The sequence below is a fragment of the Thunnus albacares genome, chromosome 2, assembly GCF_914725855.1.
Source record: "Thunnus albacares chromosome 2, fThuAlb1.1, whole genome shotgun sequence".
Classification (NCBI taxonomy): domain Eukaryota; kingdom Metazoa; phylum Chordata; class Actinopteri; order Scombriformes; family Scombridae; genus Thunnus; species Thunnus albacares.
Window position 1 is genome coordinate 7,985,333 of NC_058107.1, and position 19,154 is coordinate 8,004,486.

The 19,154-nt window shown below is 41.0% G+C and overlaps 3 protein-coding genes across 4 annotated transcripts; all 3 read left to right on the plus strand.

Annotated features, from left to right (window-relative positions):
• The first annotated feature begins 259 nt into the window (after positions 1–259).
• myl2b (myosin, light chain 2b, regulatory, cardiac, slow) lies at positions 260–4,703 on the plus strand. 2 transcript variants are annotated; one of them, XM_044364336.1, is made up of 7 exons: positions 260–363; positions 1,591–1,680; positions 1,779–1,854; positions 3,799–3,903; positions 4,059–4,137; positions 4,218–4,266; positions 4,357–4,703. In XM_044364336.1, the coding sequence occupies exons 1-7, from the start codon at positions 361–363 to the stop codon at positions 4,465–4,467; spliced, it is 513 nt and encodes a 170-aa protein (XP_044220271.1). In that variant the 5' UTR covers positions 260–360; the 3' UTR covers positions 4,468–4,703. The 2 variants fall into 2 exon arrangements, with proteins under 2 accessions (XP_044220271.1, XP_044220279.1); XM_044364344.1 differs by lacking the exon at positions 260–363 and adding an exon at positions 1,316–1,340.
• Positions 4,704–6,158: 1,455 nt separating this feature from the next.
• On the plus strand, positions 6,159–10,286 carry ppp1cc (protein phosphatase 1, catalytic subunit, gamma isozyme). Its single transcript, XM_044364385.1, has 7 exons — positions 6,159–6,557; positions 6,990–7,121; positions 7,247–7,477; positions 7,729–7,833; positions 8,150–8,373; positions 8,706–8,840; positions 9,543–10,286. Exons 1-7 carry the CDS (start codon positions 6,503–6,505, stop codon positions 9,630–9,632), a joined length of 972 nt encoding a protein of 323 aa, XP_044220320.1. The 5' UTR covers positions 6,159–6,502; the 3' UTR covers positions 9,633–10,286.
• Positions 10,287–10,727: 441 nt separating this feature from the next.
• On the plus strand, positions 10,728–19,111 carry pptc7a (protein phosphatase targeting COQ7 a). The gene is made up of 6 exons (XM_044364395.1): positions 10,728–11,249; positions 12,572–12,751; positions 14,541–14,739; positions 16,355–16,478; positions 16,582–16,711; positions 16,866–19,111. The coding sequence occupies exons 1-6, from the start codon at positions 11,048–11,050 to the stop codon at positions 16,922–16,924; spliced, it is 894 nt and encodes a 297-aa protein (XP_044220330.1). The 5' UTR covers positions 10,728–11,047; the 3' UTR covers positions 16,925–19,111.
• Positions 19,112–19,154: the final 43 nt, after the last annotated feature.

Below are 19,154 nucleotides of genomic sequence, written 5' to 3' on the forward strand. Positions count from 1 at the left end.
AGCTCCCATCATAGCATAGTTTTGGCCTCTGTGAAGCACTAACAGGACAGCTGGACAATGGATCCCATCAAATGCACCTGTCAGTCACAGCCACAACTGTCCTTCCAGAGCCAGAGCTCATATTGTTATTCTTGGGTCTCATTAATGGGGTATGTGTGTTTGGCTATTATCCCTAAATCTCATGCAGTTTGAACCCTCACAATGGAGGTTAGTTGTCTTTACCTGGGTCTCTGCCTAAAGAGGGCATGGAGTATTTATAGCATGCACCATTACAGAGGGGAGAGGGGTCAGTATATCTACCCCTTGTTTTGAGTGCTGCTCTGTCACACATCAGCAAGGATACCAACTAACCACTGAAATATGGTGAGTGGACATGGATGCTGCCTTTCATTGTCAGTGCATTTAATCTTGTTTAGAGAACTAGCAGTAGACTGTAAGGAGACACTCTGTTTCTGCTGCATGCTTAATGTGTTTATACTGTATATTATACAGTATGTGTTATACATATTATGGCATGTTTTGATGAATTATACATCTTGCTCTACTCACACCAATGATAATGAATCAATACACTCCACATCAATATGCTTATGGGGGCTGAATACGGATTCAGAAAATCATCAATAGGACAGTGCTCCAGTTGTTCTATTGATGACTTATTGATGATTTTTGTCTAATCACAATGATGAAATTTTTAAAAAACTGTATGAGTTGGTAATTATATGCAGAGGAGAGAAGGAAGGAAAGAGGAGAAGAGGAAGGATAGGAAACAAGGAGACGAAAAGAATGAGGAGAAAAAGAGAGGACACAAGGAGAGGACTGAAGAGAAGAGGAAAGAGGAGAAGGGGAAGGAGAGGAAACAAGGAGAGGACGGGAGAAGAAAAGAAAGAGGAGAAAAGGAAAGGAGAGGACATGAGAGAAGAGGAAAGAGGAGGAGGGGAAGGGAAGAAAATAAGTGAGGGAACAAGAAGGGGGGGGGGGGGGGGGGGACATGAAGAGTCCCGTTCATGAGAGATATTCAGTATACAACTGCTCAAGAGCTAATCCACAACAAGGGTTAGACAGCAGCTGTCGAGAGACCCGTGAATTCAAGCTACATGATGTCATCGCACTGCATCCCCTTACACTGTTTTTCACAGTTCCTTGGCAGTCATGTAAATAACTCGACATAATCCTTGCCTCCGAGGGATTTCTGATCAAACAGGGCTCAGTGTACCATCCTGTCATCACCCAGGTCCTATAGAATAATCCCTCATGTGATCCTGGGACTGTGGGAGTGCGGGCAGCGGACCACACCCTCCTCAGGCTTAGTCTGCATTCTCACAAAATTGGAGGCCTGAGTAAATATTTCCATAACAAACTGACAGTGTTTGTAATCCCTCCTAATGAAATGCATGCCCCGGTATAAACTTCGCCTGTCGTGCAATTAATGCCCCCACACTTGGTTAAGTTTGCTGATCATTGGGCTCGTTATCATAAGCGCATGTGTCACAGTAAAACCGATAATGAGTGAAGCTGAAGCAAAGAGCCCGGTGATGATTGTGCCATTAGTACTGGATCTCATTAGAGCGTCATTGTCAAACCCTGCAGTCACCCAAGAAAGCAAAGAAGAGAGCAGAGCTAGCAAGCTCCAATGTGTTCTCCATGTTTGAACAGGCCCAGATCCAGGAGTTCAAAGAAGTCAGTACCAAATGTTTCTTTTCACGTTGAAATTGAGCAGTTTAAACTGTGCTTAATGCTTACTGGAGACACAACATGTAACGGTCAAACTTCCACAGGCTTTCACTATCATGGACCAAAACAGAGACGGTTTCATTGACAAGAATGACCTGAGAGGCACTTTTGCAGCTTTAGGTAAGCTTTCTATCTATCTATCTATCTATCTATATATATATATATATATATATATAGAGAGAGAGAGAGAGAGAGAGATAGATAGATAGATAGATAGATAGATAGATATGTATGTATGTATGTATGTATGTATATATATGTATATATATACAGATGGGTCACAAATGAAAGGAAAAACCAACATAAAGTGTCTTAGTGAGGTGTTGGGCCACCATGTGGGGGATGAACATCATTTGTCCAAAAGATATTCCCTCGTTTGGTATTTTGATGATGGTGATTTTGGACTGGCGCCATCTAACACGTCAGTCCAAAATCTCCCATAGGTGTTCACTTGGGTTGAGATCTGGTGACTGTGAAGGCCATAGCAGATGATTCACATCATTTTCATACTCATCAAACCATTCAGTGACTCCTCATGCCCTGTGAATTGGGGCATTGTCATCCTGGAAGAGACCACTCCCATTAGGATAGAAATGTTTCATCATAGGATAAAGGTGATGACTCAGTGACTCAGTATTGATTTGCAGTGACCCTTCCCTCCAAGGGGACAAGTGGACCCAAATCATGCCAGCAAAATGCCCCCCACAGCATAACAGAGCCACCAGATCCCCTCACTGCATTCAGGCCTCTCATTCTCTTGGTCTACACCACACATGCACTCGCCCACTTGTGGGGAATATGGTGAAGGATGACTCATCTGACAGTATCATCTTTTTCCACATCTCTGTAGACCAGTGCCTATGGTTTTTGCACCACTGACCTTTCAAATGTGCATTAATCTTTATAATGAGGGGTTTATGCACTACAACACTACTATAATATCTTTCTCTATGTAATTGTTGACGGACTGTTCTTGCTGACACAGTCTGATCACGTCCTGCATTGACATTCTCAGTCACCTGAGGAAGAGTTGCTCTTCTGTCCTTACATATCACAGTAATGAACAAGCATCACGGTCATTAAACCCTGTTTACTGATGTCCAGTTGAGCAGTCTTTGTGACTGAAGCTCCTGCCATCTGTGCCCCAACAATGAACCCTCTTTCAAAGTCACTTAGATCTTTTCCTCTTGCCATCTTGATACAAAATCAGAATCAAGTGGGTTAATTTATTCAGGTTTTTCCTTTGTCACCCATCTGTATGTCCATATGTCAGAAGAGTTTGTGATGTGAAAGAGAAAAGTAATTGGCAGCTATTTTGATAATTTATTATTGATTTAAGACATTTCTCAAGCAAAAATGACAAACATTTGCTTTTCAAAAGTGAGGATTTAATTTTACTCTCAGTCTTATGCAGTGGTGGAAGCAGGATTCAAATCTATTACTACACAGTGTGGAAGTACTCTGTTATTCCTGGATCATGATTAATAATTATTGATGCATTAATGTGTAAGTATCATTAATGTTGCAGCTGGTAAGGTAGGGGTAATTTTATTTATTTTATATATTGGCACAGAGCTTAATCTATAAATATACATAAACATTTATTAGTTGTTGTTTTTTTGTATTAATGATCTGAATCTACAAAGTTACTGGTAACTAATACTGTCAGATAAATGTATTGGAGTACAAAGTACAACATTTGCTTCCAAAATGTAGTGGAGTAGAAGTATAAAGTAGCATAAGAATGAAATACTCAAGTAAAGTACAAATATCTCTATATTGTGTTGTTTACTCAAGTACAGTAAATGTACTTAGTTACATTCCACCATTGGTCTTATGTGATAATAAATGGAAAGTCTTTGAGTTTTGATTGGTGTGATAAAACAAGCTATTTGAAGATGTCACCTTGGATTTCCAGGATATTATATTTGCCTTTATTTTACAATTTTAAATTTAAAGTTATAAATCAATGAATCAAGGAAATAATCAGACTAATCAATAATGAAAGTGATCATTAGTCACAGCCATAAACCCAGTTCCACCTTATCTGCCATCCGTCTCTAGGCCGTATAAATGTCAACCAAGAAGAGCTTGATGAGATGATGTTGGAGGCACCAGGCCCAATCAATTTCACAGTCTTTCTCTCCATGTTTGGAGAGAAACTAAAAGGTGAGGAGGAAGCTCTGTGTGGTATTATTATTATTATTATTATGCAGATCATAATTTTAAAAAAACTTTAAGGATTATGGTAATTCTGAGAAAAAAAGATGTTTCCTTTGTTTTAATGTTTCATCAACTCAGAGCTGCCTCTCTTCATCTTTTAGGCTCTGACCCAGAGGATACCATCCTCAATGCTTTCAAAGTCTTTGATCCTGAAGGAAAGGGAACGTTAAATAAAGACTAGTGAGTAACTGTCTGGTACACTGATGATGTCAGTTGAGGTGAATGCCCAGTCTGCTCTTCATCACTGCTTGTCTTCACAGTGTGTCAGAGATGCTGATGACCCAAGCAGACAGGTTCTCTGCTGAAGAGGTTAGAGCTCCAAACCTGACAGTGTTACAGTAGGATATATATATTTATTCACTCAGTAACAGAATATTTGTGTTCACCTCTTGCCCGTAGATGGAACAGATGTTTATAGCATTCCCGCCAGATGTAGCGGGAAACCTGGATTACAACAACCTGGTCCACATCATCACACATGGAGAAGAGAAAGACCAAGACCAAGAATAGATCGATTTTTAAACCAGTGGGTCATGTTTGTGCTGAGATGCCCACATGTGCATGATCACGCAGATAACAGCAGAAATAGAGAGCTCATAATAAAACTTCTCAGCTTCATATTTGTATATATTATTATGCTTTACATGATGTATATGTTTTATATTAATTCCACTATGTATATGTAGGTATATGTAGTTGCTTGATGTGTAATCGGTAAAAATAAAGATTTATTTGACTGCAGGAAATTTCTTTTTTAATGGTGAGGTATTTTTTGCTGAATGAATGAATGAGAAAGAAAGACAATGTTAAAAAAAAAAGAAAATGATGACAGACTTTCCCTCATTAACCAGCACCTGAAGTTGAAAATTTGTGATTAACACATAGAACCTTTTCACTACATGTTGACATTTTGACTTGTCAAAGCAGGAAAAGCAAAGGTGTAAATAACAACATTAATGATGGCTCCATTCCACTGGTTGTCCGATATCAGAGCCCTGCAAGCCCATGCAGTGAAACCATCATTAATGTTAGTAATTCCACCTGTGCTTTCCCTCTCTGCTGTGAAAAGGGTTTATTACATTGATGTTTCACAGTAGTCCTCTCCTCTGAAAAGCACAGCCAGGTATGAAGAGAAACTTGATCTCAGTCAATGATCATAACTGACAAACCATTCGAGAGCTCTACTTTGGAGTTCAGAGGAGCTTCTTGACACATTCTTCTGTTTCCATCTTGCGATTTATAGTTTATAGACTGACAACATACTTAAAGGATTGTTTTTTCAAAAATTATGATTAATGCATGCTGCTGAAATAAATATATGAATATTTACTGCATCATTATCAGCTGTACCTTTGCACCCAAGATTTCTGCACATATTTAGCTAATTCTAGTACTGTTATTAATATGTAGTGATAGTATTAACATAGCACTATTAGCAGTAGCTTAATAAATAAGCTACAGCATGATTACACTGCAATAAGCTGCTGTCTCTTTTATAATGTTATATTGGCTAATGGTACAAACACACTGTAACACAGGAAAAACTGCACTATTAAAAATAACATTACATACGTTAATGAAAACAAATAATAGTTGCTCAATTATAAATAATGCTAATATGGTGCTTTAAAATCATGGTATTCTCATATTATTTCTAACCATTATTGATTATGACCATGAATTTAACTACTGGAGAAATGCCATACTCTCCCTCCCTCCTGCCCATGCATGCTAATTATTTACTTATTTCTTATTTACTGTCTAAACATGGAGGGGGGATTTCTATTAAAGACAAGATAGGTCATATCAATAAAATAAGCAATTAAATACATGAATTAATAAATAACTTGACAGGGGAATGCATAAAAAAATGATGAAATATATGAATAAGAAATCAAATAAATATATATCAAATGAAAAATATAAATATCTCTCTCTTGATTAAATTAAGTAGGCAACGAAATAAATAAATGAGGAATCAAATATATATCCAAATGAATCAGTATATCCCCTAAAAATTCAGAGTATCTGTTGCAGGCTGGCTATGAAGTTGTTTTCACTGCGTTTTTCTTTTATTTATTTCATGTATGTCAGGATGACGCTTGATACAGTTCTACCTTGAGATGGCTGGCTGAATGCATTTTCTTCCATTTATGGGCGGTCAAAGTCCATCTCCATCCAGCACGGCAGGGGGCAGCAGCGCAGCAGCTCCCCGCAGCTGGCTGTTCAAGGTGCGGCAGAAAAACACAGACACGGACACCATCGCTAGCTGACGGCTGGCGTTTATCTTTTCAGTCCCTGTTTCTTAGCAAAAAACAACCTTGGATGTAGACATTTTCCACACTGCGATGTCTAAGTAGCTTATTAGGTTGTTCGACGTGTCAGCGAGCAGCTAAACAGAAGCAGGGTCACACCAACATCTTTCAACGAAGCTAACAGCGGATTGCTAATGCTAGGATAGCTAGCGGGCTAGCTCTTTACTAGTGTGTTAACGGTTAACGCCGAGACCTAGATTTGACTGATTTTTATCAACGGCAACGCTGCAATGGCTGATGTTGACAAGCTCAACATAGACAGTATCATCCAACGTCTTTTAGAAGGTAAGGAAATGATGAGATATGTCCTATAGAGCACTTAAATTATCTGCATGCTAATGTGACAAACGCGAGTAGTAGATAAGCGGCTTCAGCGTATGTTTATCAATGTATTGTTAATTAACGAGCGACAATAGCTAGCTAAGGTTAAGTAGGTATTCCTTAAAGTTAAACGCCATTTTCACCTAATATATTTCTGGGTTGACTATTTAAGTGTACAAGGGCACGACAGTACATATACGTGGTCAAATACACACTGTTTCTCACACATAAACACTAACATTGCGCATCCCGGCGCGGCACATACACTGTGCTCCCCTACCATCCAACACAGAGATACTGTATACAGGCCGTATATTGCCAGCTGTGTATAACCGTGTACAACCGTGTATACCTTGTTTTTGTTGCTGACTATTTGTTTATTTTGCCTTGTTACAGTCAGAGGAGCAAAGCCTGGTAAGAATGTGCAGCTGCAGGAGAATGAGATTCGTGGATTATGCCTCAAATCCAGGGAGATCTTTCTCAGTCAGCCCATTCTTCTGGAGCTTGAAGCCCCCCTCAAGATTTGTGGTAAGTAAGATTTGTATTTATGTGTGTATCTATCAGGAAAGAATGGGTCAATGATCAATCAAAAGTATGTACAGTCTTAGAAGAAGCATGTCTGGTTTCATTTTTAAATGCTGCTTGTCTTGCAGGTGACATCCATGGGCAATACTATGACCTGCTGAGGCTCTTTGAGTATGGGGGCTTCCCTCCAGAGAGTAACTACCTGTTTCTGGGAGATTATGTGGACAGGGGGAAGCAGTCTCTGGAGACCATCTGTCTTCTGCTGGCCTACAAAATCAAATACCCAGAGAACTTCTTCCTGCTGAGGGGAAACCATGAGTGTGCTTCGATCAACAGAATATATGGTTTCTATGATGAGTGTGGGTAATGCATACTGAATTTGATGACTAAACATGTATTGTACCGTTGCTGGTTTCACAGTTTTGTCTTTTGTCGTCCATTATGTGGTTTAAGTACACACAGCAGGACAAACATGGATTGTTTAGTCTTCACACAGGGTCTTTATGGCTGAGTGAGCTGTTTGGGGGAGTTTTAAACATGTGCAATAGCAGAGGAAGAAGTGTTCTTATCACTGTGAGGTAATGGTGAATTTCTTGTTTTAATGTTTTAGGTAAAAGAAGGTACAACATCAAACTCTGGAAGACTTTCACAGATTGTTTTAACTGCCTCCCTATTGCCGCCATTGTTGATGAGAAGATCTTCTGCTGCCACGGTGGTGGGTATTTGTTTTTGAATTTGAAAACCAAAACTTGTAAATGCTGATTATGGATGAATGGATCTTTTTTTTTTCTCCACTTGTAACTGTAACTCGAGTTGTAAGTGGAGTTATTCAGTTAACTGCACTTGTAACTGTGGTTTAGCTTTATGCCGAATGTCCAAAGTAGTCTACCTTTGACGTCAGCCGCTCTCATTTGTCCTTGAGCAATGCTGTCTTTGCAATTTGCCAGCTGACATTGGCCTCACCCATGTGTGATAGGTATTGGCCCCTGATATCAGTGTGTTTATTTGTACTTTACTGCTGTTCTGTGCAGGACTGTCACCTGACCTTCAGTCCATGGAGCAGATCAGACGCATCATGCGCCCCACTGATGTTCCCGACCAGGGTCTGCTGTGCGATTTGCTCTGGTCTGATCCAGACAAGGATGTTTTGGGCTGGGGGGAGAATGACAGGGGTGTGTCATTTACCTTTGGCTCAGAGGTGGTGGCCAAGTTCCTGCACAAGCATGACCTGGATCTGATCTGTCGTGCCCATCAGGTAATCACAATCACATCCATCATTAGAGACAGGAATAAGACTGTGTGACCTGGCTGTATGTTGATAGTTCACTGAACATGCTGATACGAGGACAGCAGGACATCACATATGCTATGTAAAAAGTTAGCACACATACTGTGTACACTAGACTACACCTGTCACTCCTCACATACTTTCACACATAACGTGTATAAGGAGTTTGTGTTTACCTGTGTCAACTGGATGCATTCATATTTGGACTTTGAGGTGTTACATTCATTAGAGATTAGCTCATAGTGTTAAATCTTTATATACAGTTTGTGTGATTAAATTTTCTGCTATCTTACTTGCAGGTTGTTGAGGATGGCTACGAATTTTTCGCCAAGAGGCAGCTTGTGACTTTGTTCTCAGCGCCTAACTATTGTGGAGAGTTTGACAATGCTGGCGCCATGATGAGTGTGGATGAGACCCTCATGTGCTCTTTTCAGGTGAGGTGCTTTTTTTTTATTTTAGGATAATATAATTTGCACTTTAAATGGTGTTATATAACTTATAAAGTAAGAGAGAAATACTGATCAATTGAACAATGACAGTGATAAACTGGACACAATGTGGTTGTTTTTAGCACAGTGATTAATTTTGATAAATTTAAGCATTTGCTTCAGTTCAAAAAGGATCTTGGGATCTAATTGTTTTAGAAATTGGTACTGTTGTTCAAATAGAACTATTAGAAAGACAATACTGATACAGTAAATCTGTGGCTACAGCTACAACAGTCATTAAAAAAAGGAAATGTAATCTTTGACGTTTTAGTTTCAGCAACTGCTTTTGCTAATTAAGCTGCAGTTATTTTCATTCAATTCAACTTTATTGTTATTACATTTGCTTATAATGAAACATAGTCTTGTCATTCCAAGTTAGTGCAACTTGCTAAAATATTTTTAAAGATATACAATAAATAATTTTCTTCAGATTTTCTATTTCATCTATTATAATGTCTATTATATGATCTAAAATGTCAAAATGATTTTTTTTTTTAAATGGCCGATATAAATGTCCAAAATGTTTTCATAGAGTCTGACATTGGGTAATATCTGTACAAGTGCAACAGGATGACTTCTTTGGGTGTGTTCTTACAGTAGTGTGCAGCTGTCTCATTCAACATTTTTTTTACTTTTTATATTCTATAGATTTTGAAACCAGCTGAGAAAAAGAAGCCCAACGGCAGCCGTCCGGTGACTCCCCCTCGCAATATGGTCACCAAACAAGCCAAGAAATGAGGGGTTGGGGGGGTTACAAATGTCGGGAGTCTCACTCCACTGTTCTGCTTTCGTCTTCTGCATTTGAAGGATTGGTTATCCTTCATGCTGCCAATACTGAAAAGATATCCACTCCTACCCGATGAAAGCAAAATATTTTGTTGTTTTGTCCACAGGGGTAAATTGATATGTCACCATGAAAACCTCAGGTGTTTTGCACTCCATTTTGCAGCTAGTCTTTGCCACATATGACTGTTCAATCAGGAAAAATGTAACAATACGGCTACTTATGCACAGGAATGCCTTGTTTGAAGCTGTGCACAGTTTTTCCAGTTTCTTTCATGTGTTATTCATTTGTCATCTTTTTCTCGCCTCAATAATGGGTATTAATGGCTATAAAACCAACGGGGGAAGTCACAAACACCTGTTTACTTCTGTAAAACTTTATTTACAGTTAATTTACAGTCAGTGTCATAAAACATTGACTCCACACTTTGCATCCTCACATTTTTAAACAAGTCTCGTGCTAAATTAAACCAATAAAGAAGCACTCTTGTAATGTCTAAATCTTTCTAATAAACTTTGAGTGTATTTTAGGGGGAAATTTGTATCTAAATGTCATTTGTTCATAAACTGTTTTGCTTTTTAATAATCACAATACAAAGTGAAATACAACATTGTAAATTGCAGTGCCTTTTGTTCCCCAAGAACACCTCATGAATAAAGGGGCTCCCATCAGGCAACACCCACAAGAGGGAGACAGAATATAATGAAAAGTCAAGATCTGTCAGAGAAATGGACAGTGACGTGTGAAGTTTATGAAAAGTTTAACTATCTATTTAAATTTTAGGAATTGGCTGTTTCCTCTGACTATTTAACCCCACAATGATATTGCTTTTATTGCTGTTTATTCTCATTTGTCAAATTGCTACATAGAGTTAAATTGTCCAGAAAAATGTGTATTTTATTATAATTATTTTATATAATTATCTCCACGCATAGTTTGTGACTTCTTGGTAAGAGAAAGGCTGACTGATAGTGTTTTTCCCTTATTAGGAAACATATATTGCGTAACGGTGTGTGACGTCAGAGCAGTCACAAGATCTCGCTGGCTGAGCGGAGTGCGCGAGGCCACAGCGGCGAGAGCAGCTGGGCCACATTTTGTTATGTAGCGTCTCCAAGGCACAACTGTGCACCATGGCCGCTGACAAACAGCACTTACGGGTGTTTTGGAGTGGAAGAGGCGACTGTTTTCTGTGATTTTTTTATCCTCCAGTTTTCACGGCGCAGGAATAAAGCTCCTTGAGGCTGTTAGTGTAGTATATCAACGGAAGGCATTGTCTGTGCGTGGCGGCTGTTGTCGGCATTGTGTGCTCACATCGACGCTAAGCTAGCGCGGCTGCTGGCTCGGTCGGTCTGTGTGGTGGGAGCTGGTGATGTTGTCCGTGCTGTCATACGGCAGACTGGTTGCCAGAGCTGTCATCGGCGGACTCTCTCAGACAGACAGCCGTGACTACAGCCTGGTGACGGCGAGCTGCGGTTTCGGCAAGGATTTCCGTAAAGGCATCCTGAAGAAAGGGATGTGCTATGGGGACGACGCGTGCTTCATCGCCCGGCACAGATCCGCGGATGTTTTGGGTGAGCAGCTGGTTCGTTTTCCGTAGAAACATTTAACCAAAAAGTGGGACATGCTTCTGGGTAACATTGGCAATGACGTGAATGACAGGTCAAAGGTCACCCTGTGTATTTTGAATACTTGATATGTTTCATTGCAGGTGTAACATCACTATACACCCACTGAGCGATAAGGGGTGCTTTCACTTCGACATGCACACTGCTAACTTCAGAACACATGAAGCACATAAGTTTTTTTTGTTTTTGCTGTGTTTGCCTGCAGCACCATAAGTCCTGCTGCATCTTCTATTCTATTAGGAGGCTTGAACCTGAACCTGCCCTTGGATTTTGTGTGTGGAGAGTTCATTCCTCCACACCATCAATATCTTAATACAAAAACAAAGCAGTGTGCTGTATTGAGGGTTGATAAACATAACTCAGCCCAGAGGCCTTGGTTTCTATGTAATGAACCTGTTATTTAACACCTCTGCAGGACTGTGCAGCGCCACTGCATGTGTCCGCTGATGCACTCTTAGTTCATCAATAAGCACAAGAAAATATAGAAATCAGGACGTCCTTTCATCAAGTCAGGTTATTTTTGGAGGTTTGATTAGTTGCAAAGCAGGCACAGTTCTGGCACAAGCCGGGGAGACTCTGAGGGACCATCCATGTATGGTCAGCGGAGCAGATGCCTGTGTCCTTTCCTTTCTAGGAAAATCTTGGACCTGACCAAGTACTCCTATGAGAACAAGCAGTTACTTACTAACGCACAAAGCAGAGCTGTTGCTATAGAAAGACTATCACAGGCTTCAGTGGAGGGTTTCATGCCAAAATACCATATCAGTGGGCCTAAAATGCTGTAAAATACTGTGAGTATAAAATATTATCTAGCCATGTTAAATTATGTTATTTCTGGAGATGATTAAATAGACTCTCTTTAACATTAATATAAGCAACTGAAATTAGAATAGGTCAAAGGTGAAATCGGATAAATAGAGACTGTTCCAAATATTATGTGACATTTCCTTGATTTCTTAAACACCATCTTGTTTTTGTACTGCATGTCCTTGTTGCATCTTGGTGAAAGTGCCCATTGTTACTCTTCATGGTGCAACTATGAGACATTGTTCTTGTGTCTCGCAAGATCCTCACATGTGGAGCAAGTGAAATGTTGAAAATGATTATCGTACTTCTCTAAATCTTTATTGCCTCAACAGGAAAAATGAGCTGGTGAGCTTTAAAGAGCAGTGTCATGTATAAAACAGAACACAAATATTAGTAAAAGAAGAGTGGATTGTTGAACTACAGTAAAGGGAAGATCTTAATCGACACATGTATGTTTCTAGGTGTAGCAGATGGAGTAGGTGGTTGGCGGGACTATGGCGTCGATCCGTCACAATTTTCAGGTACGCTAATGAAGACATGTGAAAGACTGGTGAAGGAAGGACGCTTCGTTCCCAGCAACCCTGTGGGAGTCCTCACGACCAGCTACTACGAGCTGCTGCAGAACAAAGTGCCACTACTGGGTGAGTGCACCCACTGGAAACACAGGATCTTGGTGTCTGTGGAGAGTCAGTCATGCCCACTTCAGCTAGTTCTAAAGGAACATTAAAATAGCCTGGACCCTATCAGTGAATTATGGAATACTATGTTTCTGTGAATCAATATTCTTGCTCCTAACCAGTGCTTGGAAAAAGCACCATCATGCCCAGACCATGTTCTACTACTCAGTGCCTCCCAGCTAGCTCACTTAACTAATTTAGGTCCATACCATGAACTCTGCCGGACAGTACTTCAATCTATATGGTGTAAAGGCTGTGCTTGTCAATGAATTGTTACATTTTCCATGTGGTTTGGATCCGAGTACACTGTTTAGGGCTAGGTTGTTTGTTTCTGTCAGTTCGCTTTAGTGGTCGGCTGGACGGTAGATTTTTGCATCATGAGCCAGAGAACAGCCAGATCCCATTAAGAAGTCCTGGGAATGTCCCAAGCCCCAGCCTGCCCCATGCAGTTCCCTTCCACAATCCCTTTCCTCCTTCACTCCGCTCTCCAACAAAAAAAACCTGCACAAACATGTAACATCGGAGAACAAATGTTTTAGGAACAGATCTCTGCCTCTTTGAGCGTCAGTACTTTTCCACCCCGTTATCACATGTGCATCAGGGGAAACAACACGGTATTGTGCTGTTCCTTCAAGGCAGAGGGAATGTTCTTGAGGCCGGCAGTGTGTGTGTATAACTGTGCTGCTGGAGAGAAAACAGAGGAGAAAGGGAGTGAGTCACAGTGCGTGAGGGGGTTTTGAAGGTTGATCCCAGTGAGCATATTTTGGTGTGCCAGATGAATCAGCAGCAGGGTGTGGCTGCACGCTGTCCGCTTGCTCCACCAGCTCATGTTTCCTCTGCATCTCCCAGATGGTGGAACTCCAAAAATTCTTACAACCACTGTGCTGATTGTCATACGTCAAGTTTGTGTATTCAAGCGAACCTCATTAATCAGGCTCCCAAACGCACATTAGATGGGTATTTCCATAAACATAGGGTCATTTCTAAGCACTTCAGCTGTAGAAAGTCAAGAGGAAAAGACGGTTTTTAGGGTGTTTGCAGCTTTGTTTTTATCAAGGCACCTTTTTATATAAATTATGTTTTAAAATAGAAAATCTAAACTGCAAATGTCAAAATATTTCATTATGCGCCTTTTCACAGAAGACATTTTGACATGTCACAGTAGGAAAAGCACAGGTGCATATTATAAAATTAATGATGGCTAAATTCCATTTAGCTGTTTCAGTTTCAGGGTCCTGCTATTGTGTATGTTGGCTCACTGACACACTGTCATGGCAACATCTGAATAGGACAGAGCCATTGCTAATGATATTAGTTACACCTGTGCTTTTCCTACTGTGAAAAAACTCTTGCAGAAAACAAATCCCACCCATTTGTGGCAAAAAATATTTTATTACTTGAGTTTATTTATTTTTTTTAGCTAAATGACTGATACATACTTGTAAAATGATTACTGATGTAGCAATGTTTGCTGCCAAACATTATTTACCCACTATGGCCTGCTCCTTTTATGTGTACTGCAACGTCATGGATGTAGCCAGCAGTAAATGAATGAAAACACTTCCAAACTCATTTGTTCTAAGTTGTAAGTCAACATGACTAAAAATGTAATCCAGCCTATTTGCATTTTATTTTAGGGTACTTCAAAACATTGCTTAACATTTGCATTGACATTAAAGGTAATGTTCCCTCTGTGTGTGTGTGTGTGTGTGTGTGTGTGTGTGTGTGTGTGTGTGTGTATGTATGTATGTAGGCAGCAGTACAGCCTGCATTGTGATGTTGGACCGGCAGAGTCACCGCCTGCACACAGCTAACCTGGGAGACTCAGGCTTCCTGGTGGTTCGGGGAGGGGAGGTGGTTCACCGCTCCGATGAGCAGCAGCACTACTTCAACACGCCCTTCCAGCTATCCATCGCTCCCCCTGGGGCCGAGGGGGCTGTACTCAGCGACAGGTGAGACACTCCACATGCACACTGCCCCTCACACACTTGAACCGGTCTGTGGAGGACTGCAAATGCTACATATGGAGATTTGTACTTAGCAAGAGTGTCAGATAAATATGCAAAATAGTTTTGAGATTATCCGTCTGTTCTGTACAGCTGAATTCAGATGACATGCAGACATAAAAAAGGCGCTAAGCCACTGCAGAACATTTTGTCTTGCTTGTGTTCCTCACGTGCAGCAGTGTTTTGTGAATGTGTACTGGCCGTACTGTGCTCAGCTGTAGTGCAACAGGGTGTCAGGGTCCACATGCTGCAGTGTCTCGTTGCTGTGGTGTGCCAAGCAGCAGCACAGTAGATGTCAGTAGACTTCAGGGTGGGTGTTGGATGTTTGCCAAGCTTCCCCTCTTACCCGGGTCAAAGTCTGTGTGGGCTAATAGGCAAACTGAGTCCGCAGCCAATCCTGCACCAGCAGGCTCTGCCACCTTTTCACTTGCTCAGTCTTAAACCAGGCAGATTATTTTGAGCCTCTTTCAAGTGTTTTCACAAAACGTGGCAGAAGATGAACCACCAATGAACCTGAACTGCATGTCACCAGGGGTACAAAATGAAAGTGTTTTATGTTTATAACTTGTAAATTACCTGAATTTAGTCTCAACAAACCCATTATGAGTTCCAGAAGCTTTTTAATTTGGTTCTTGAAATGACACTATTTTTCATTTGTGCATATTAGGCATTTAGTTGAAGGATTTACTCAGAGTGATTTACACTGAGCACAACAGCAGATTAAGCTTCCAATCCTAGATCACTAACATAGCCAACAATAGAAAAGAGTGCAAGGGTCATCTGAAGTGCTATAACAACATTCATGTGAATGTAGAATACAAGGAAGGGTTCCTTGAAAAATCAAATATTTTAAGCTCTTAGTATTCATTTACTTACTGTTTTCAAAAAGTGAAAAAAATACATTTTTACATCTTAGTTTCACAGCCAATGCTTTTACAAAGAATGTGTATGGAAAAAGGCTTTCTGAGACCCAGGGCATCAGATGAACTGCACACTAAAATCACAGCACAGGACAGGCTGTCCCTCGTGGCTTTCTTTGGCTCAGTATGATATGATGTAGTCCAGACAGTTTGTAATTTGTAACATCCATGACTGGCCAGGGGGTGTGCAGCAAGGGAAGGGCACCTTCCAAGAAGTGAACTTGACACTGGCAATCTAAGTTGGTTCTTTCCATCGTGTATTTGTAGCACCCCTGGTCATAATGGCAGCACCTCATGGGAAATTAATTGGACCTGAGTGTCCTTTCCAAAATCCCCACGTGATGATTCCTTGAATTTATCCTCATCCTGCACATGTGATGAAGTTTTTGTCATGAGTAACCAAGGTGAAATATGAGTAGAAATTTGGAGTCTATCCTCATTGTCGTGTCAGTATGTTTTCCTACCTGGTAGAGTAATGTGCAGTAATCAGCATTGATTCCTCGAGTTGAGGAGAGGCTGGGTTAGAGGTCCAGATTATTCTGTCAGTCTGTTAAAATCTGAATCACTTAAATTACCAAAATCATTGCATGCAGTGAGTTTACTCTGTGTGTGTGTGTGTGTGTGTGTGTGTGTGTCTGCAGCCCCGACGCCGCAGACAGCTCTTCCTTCGACGTCCAGCTGGGTGACATCATCCTCACCGCCACCGATGGGCTCTTCGACAACATGCCTGATTATATGATCCTGCAAGAGCTGAAGAAACTCAAAGTAAGTCACACTGAAGCACAAACAGATTTGCGGACAGAAGTGGAACCAGAAATACTGTATGTTTGGAATACAAACTTCATGCCCAATTTGTTTCGCTCCTCAGAACACAAACTATGAGAGCATTCAACAGACTGCCCGGAGCATTGCAGAGCAGGCCCACGTTCTGGCATATGACCCCAACTACATGTCGCCTTTTGCACAGTTTGCCTGTGACAACGGGCTGAATGTAAGAGGTAAGTGTCTCAGTTCTATATGAACTACAAGAAAACTGAAGCGTATGTCCTGTTGCTCAGTCAGGCTTTATTAGTCTGAAGTAGAATGGCACACAACATTAATATTTTGACCAGCACCATTGTAACTGTCTGTGCCTCTTTTCTTTCTGTCCAGGAGGAAAGCCAGATGACATAACAGTGCTGCTGTCCATAGTGGCAGAATACACTGACTAGAGTCTGTGTGGAGCTGTGACAGGGGGGCATCTGCTTCTGCAGGTGATGGACTGCTTTGATTCCTGCTGGCCAGGATGAAGGACTGATGTCGGATGCTTCCCCCGCATCCCCTGCCTCCACTCAACCCCCAGCTGACCATCACTCCCTCCCCCGCCCCCCGAAAAACTCCTACACGCCTACTTCTCTATGATCATGTGCATCAGAGAGTGGCAGAATAGAAAGGACTGGAGGCCTCTTGGCCAGCCTGCAGTGTTGGTATCTTGCCACTGTTCCAGTCTCACTGGATAATCCCATTGCCCGGGATAAGCAGTCATTGGGCACGTTGGCGATGAGGAGGATGATGATAAGTCGTCTTTCTCCGAGTGGTTTGGGCAGGGAGGAGGTTGAGATTCAGAGACGGGGCAGATGTAGCCAGAAGACGAGAGGTGTTCGACTGTTAAAGCAGCCCCCTGCTGGGCTGCCAGAACAGAAAGATACGGTCCATCAGTAGTGTCAAGAAGGGAACTGCACAGGAAATGCCAGCATTAGGGCTGAATAAATGGGCTGCCTTGTGCAAGCAAATGTTCCTGACGATACAATGGTAGTTAGAAAAAGGGCCTGGAACCTTGTATGTGGGGGCAGGGAGCATGTGTTTGATAATATAATGTGACTAGTGTGCTGTTCTGGGATGTTTTATTAAGTGTTTGCAAAAGAAGTAGTGTAAATGAAGTTTATACCTTTTTGTGTTTAGTTTCTTGGGGCAGATGGATCCAATAAGATTTTATGAAGAGCGGCAGCTGCCTTTTCCATACCAGTGCAATTTAAGTCTTGCACACATTTTGTTACTTTGTGGCTGTTAGAATGAGGATTTTATAGTTCAAAAGCCTCTCAAAATATATATTTTGTCAAACTAATGCCCCCCCTTTAATCTCACAGCTGCTGCTGAAATCTTGATTGTGATTACACGTGATGTGTGTATGAATATGTGTATGCGTGATGAATGCACTCATGTCAGTGCGTCTATTGAACTGTGTAATAAGTGTCAATGAAATGGATGTGAAGGCTACAGACTTCTCCATATTCACTGGGCTGAATTGGTCTTGTAGCCTTAAACGCACAAAGCTTAAGAAGCATATCTGAAAAAGCTCAACACAGTGGAAGTTGGTCAGGTGACCAAATGTATTTTTGTAACGTCTTTGTTCAATGGGATTGTTGCATTCTCTGGACTGATCGCCACATCAGAGTAGCTTTAGAAACTGTTGTTCATAATCAGCGTTTCCTTTTCTCCTCTTCTCCCCCGCTGTGAAGCTCCAGTGGCACATTCATAAGTCAGGTCACTGCAGGTTTCATGTGAAAAATGGTCTTATTGTTGCCATTACATCACTACAGATTTGCACTCTGCATTTACCAAAACTTTAACCCACAGTTAAAAATATTTCTTAGTAAAGTCTGTATTTTGTGTGATGTTATGATGATGTGCCTTGTATCAGGTGTTGTTGATACTGGCAAGCAAAATTCCTTAAACCCCCCCTAACTATGTGCCAGGTACTGAGCACAAAGCCTGAAACTGTTCAATAGCCATAAGAGGTCAAAACAGCTTTCCCATCATGCCCTGCTGTCTTAACACTAGAACTTTTCACCTACAGTATGTTCAACCGTTTTTCTCCTGAAATCTGCTTTTCTGCACTCAGTCAGGAGCTGAGAAATAGTGAAGCCATCTCACACTTAGAAAATCCTCCCTGTGGATCCTCAGATCACTGTTTACAATCTGCACTATCTAATGGACTGTTTCCCTACTTTATCTGACAAGTTCACACTGGAAGACTGCAGTGTCAGGTATCAATTTGAAATGGGGCTAATGGGCTTAGAAGTGGTGAATGGTCAAAATGTGAGTTTTAAGCATTATAGTACTGAGGACAATCTAAGCAGCCTTAACGATATTGCAAAGCAATTCTCCCAGTCAGATGGTACTGCCACTGTGGGCTCTGTGGTTTCCTGCTTCCTGACTCACACCTGCCCTGACATTCTTCCCTGTCGTCTCCCATCTACTTCATCTTCATCTTCATCTTCCTCTTCCAAACAAACTTTGTTACAACCAGAGCATGTGTCTATATATATTTTGGGTGTACAGTTCAATGCAGATTTAAGCTCTGTTAAAAAAACATTTTCAAATCTGAACAATATTTAAATAAAGAGTTTAGTATTTATTATCCTGTTGTATTTGATGACTGTGATATGAGCATAACCCTGC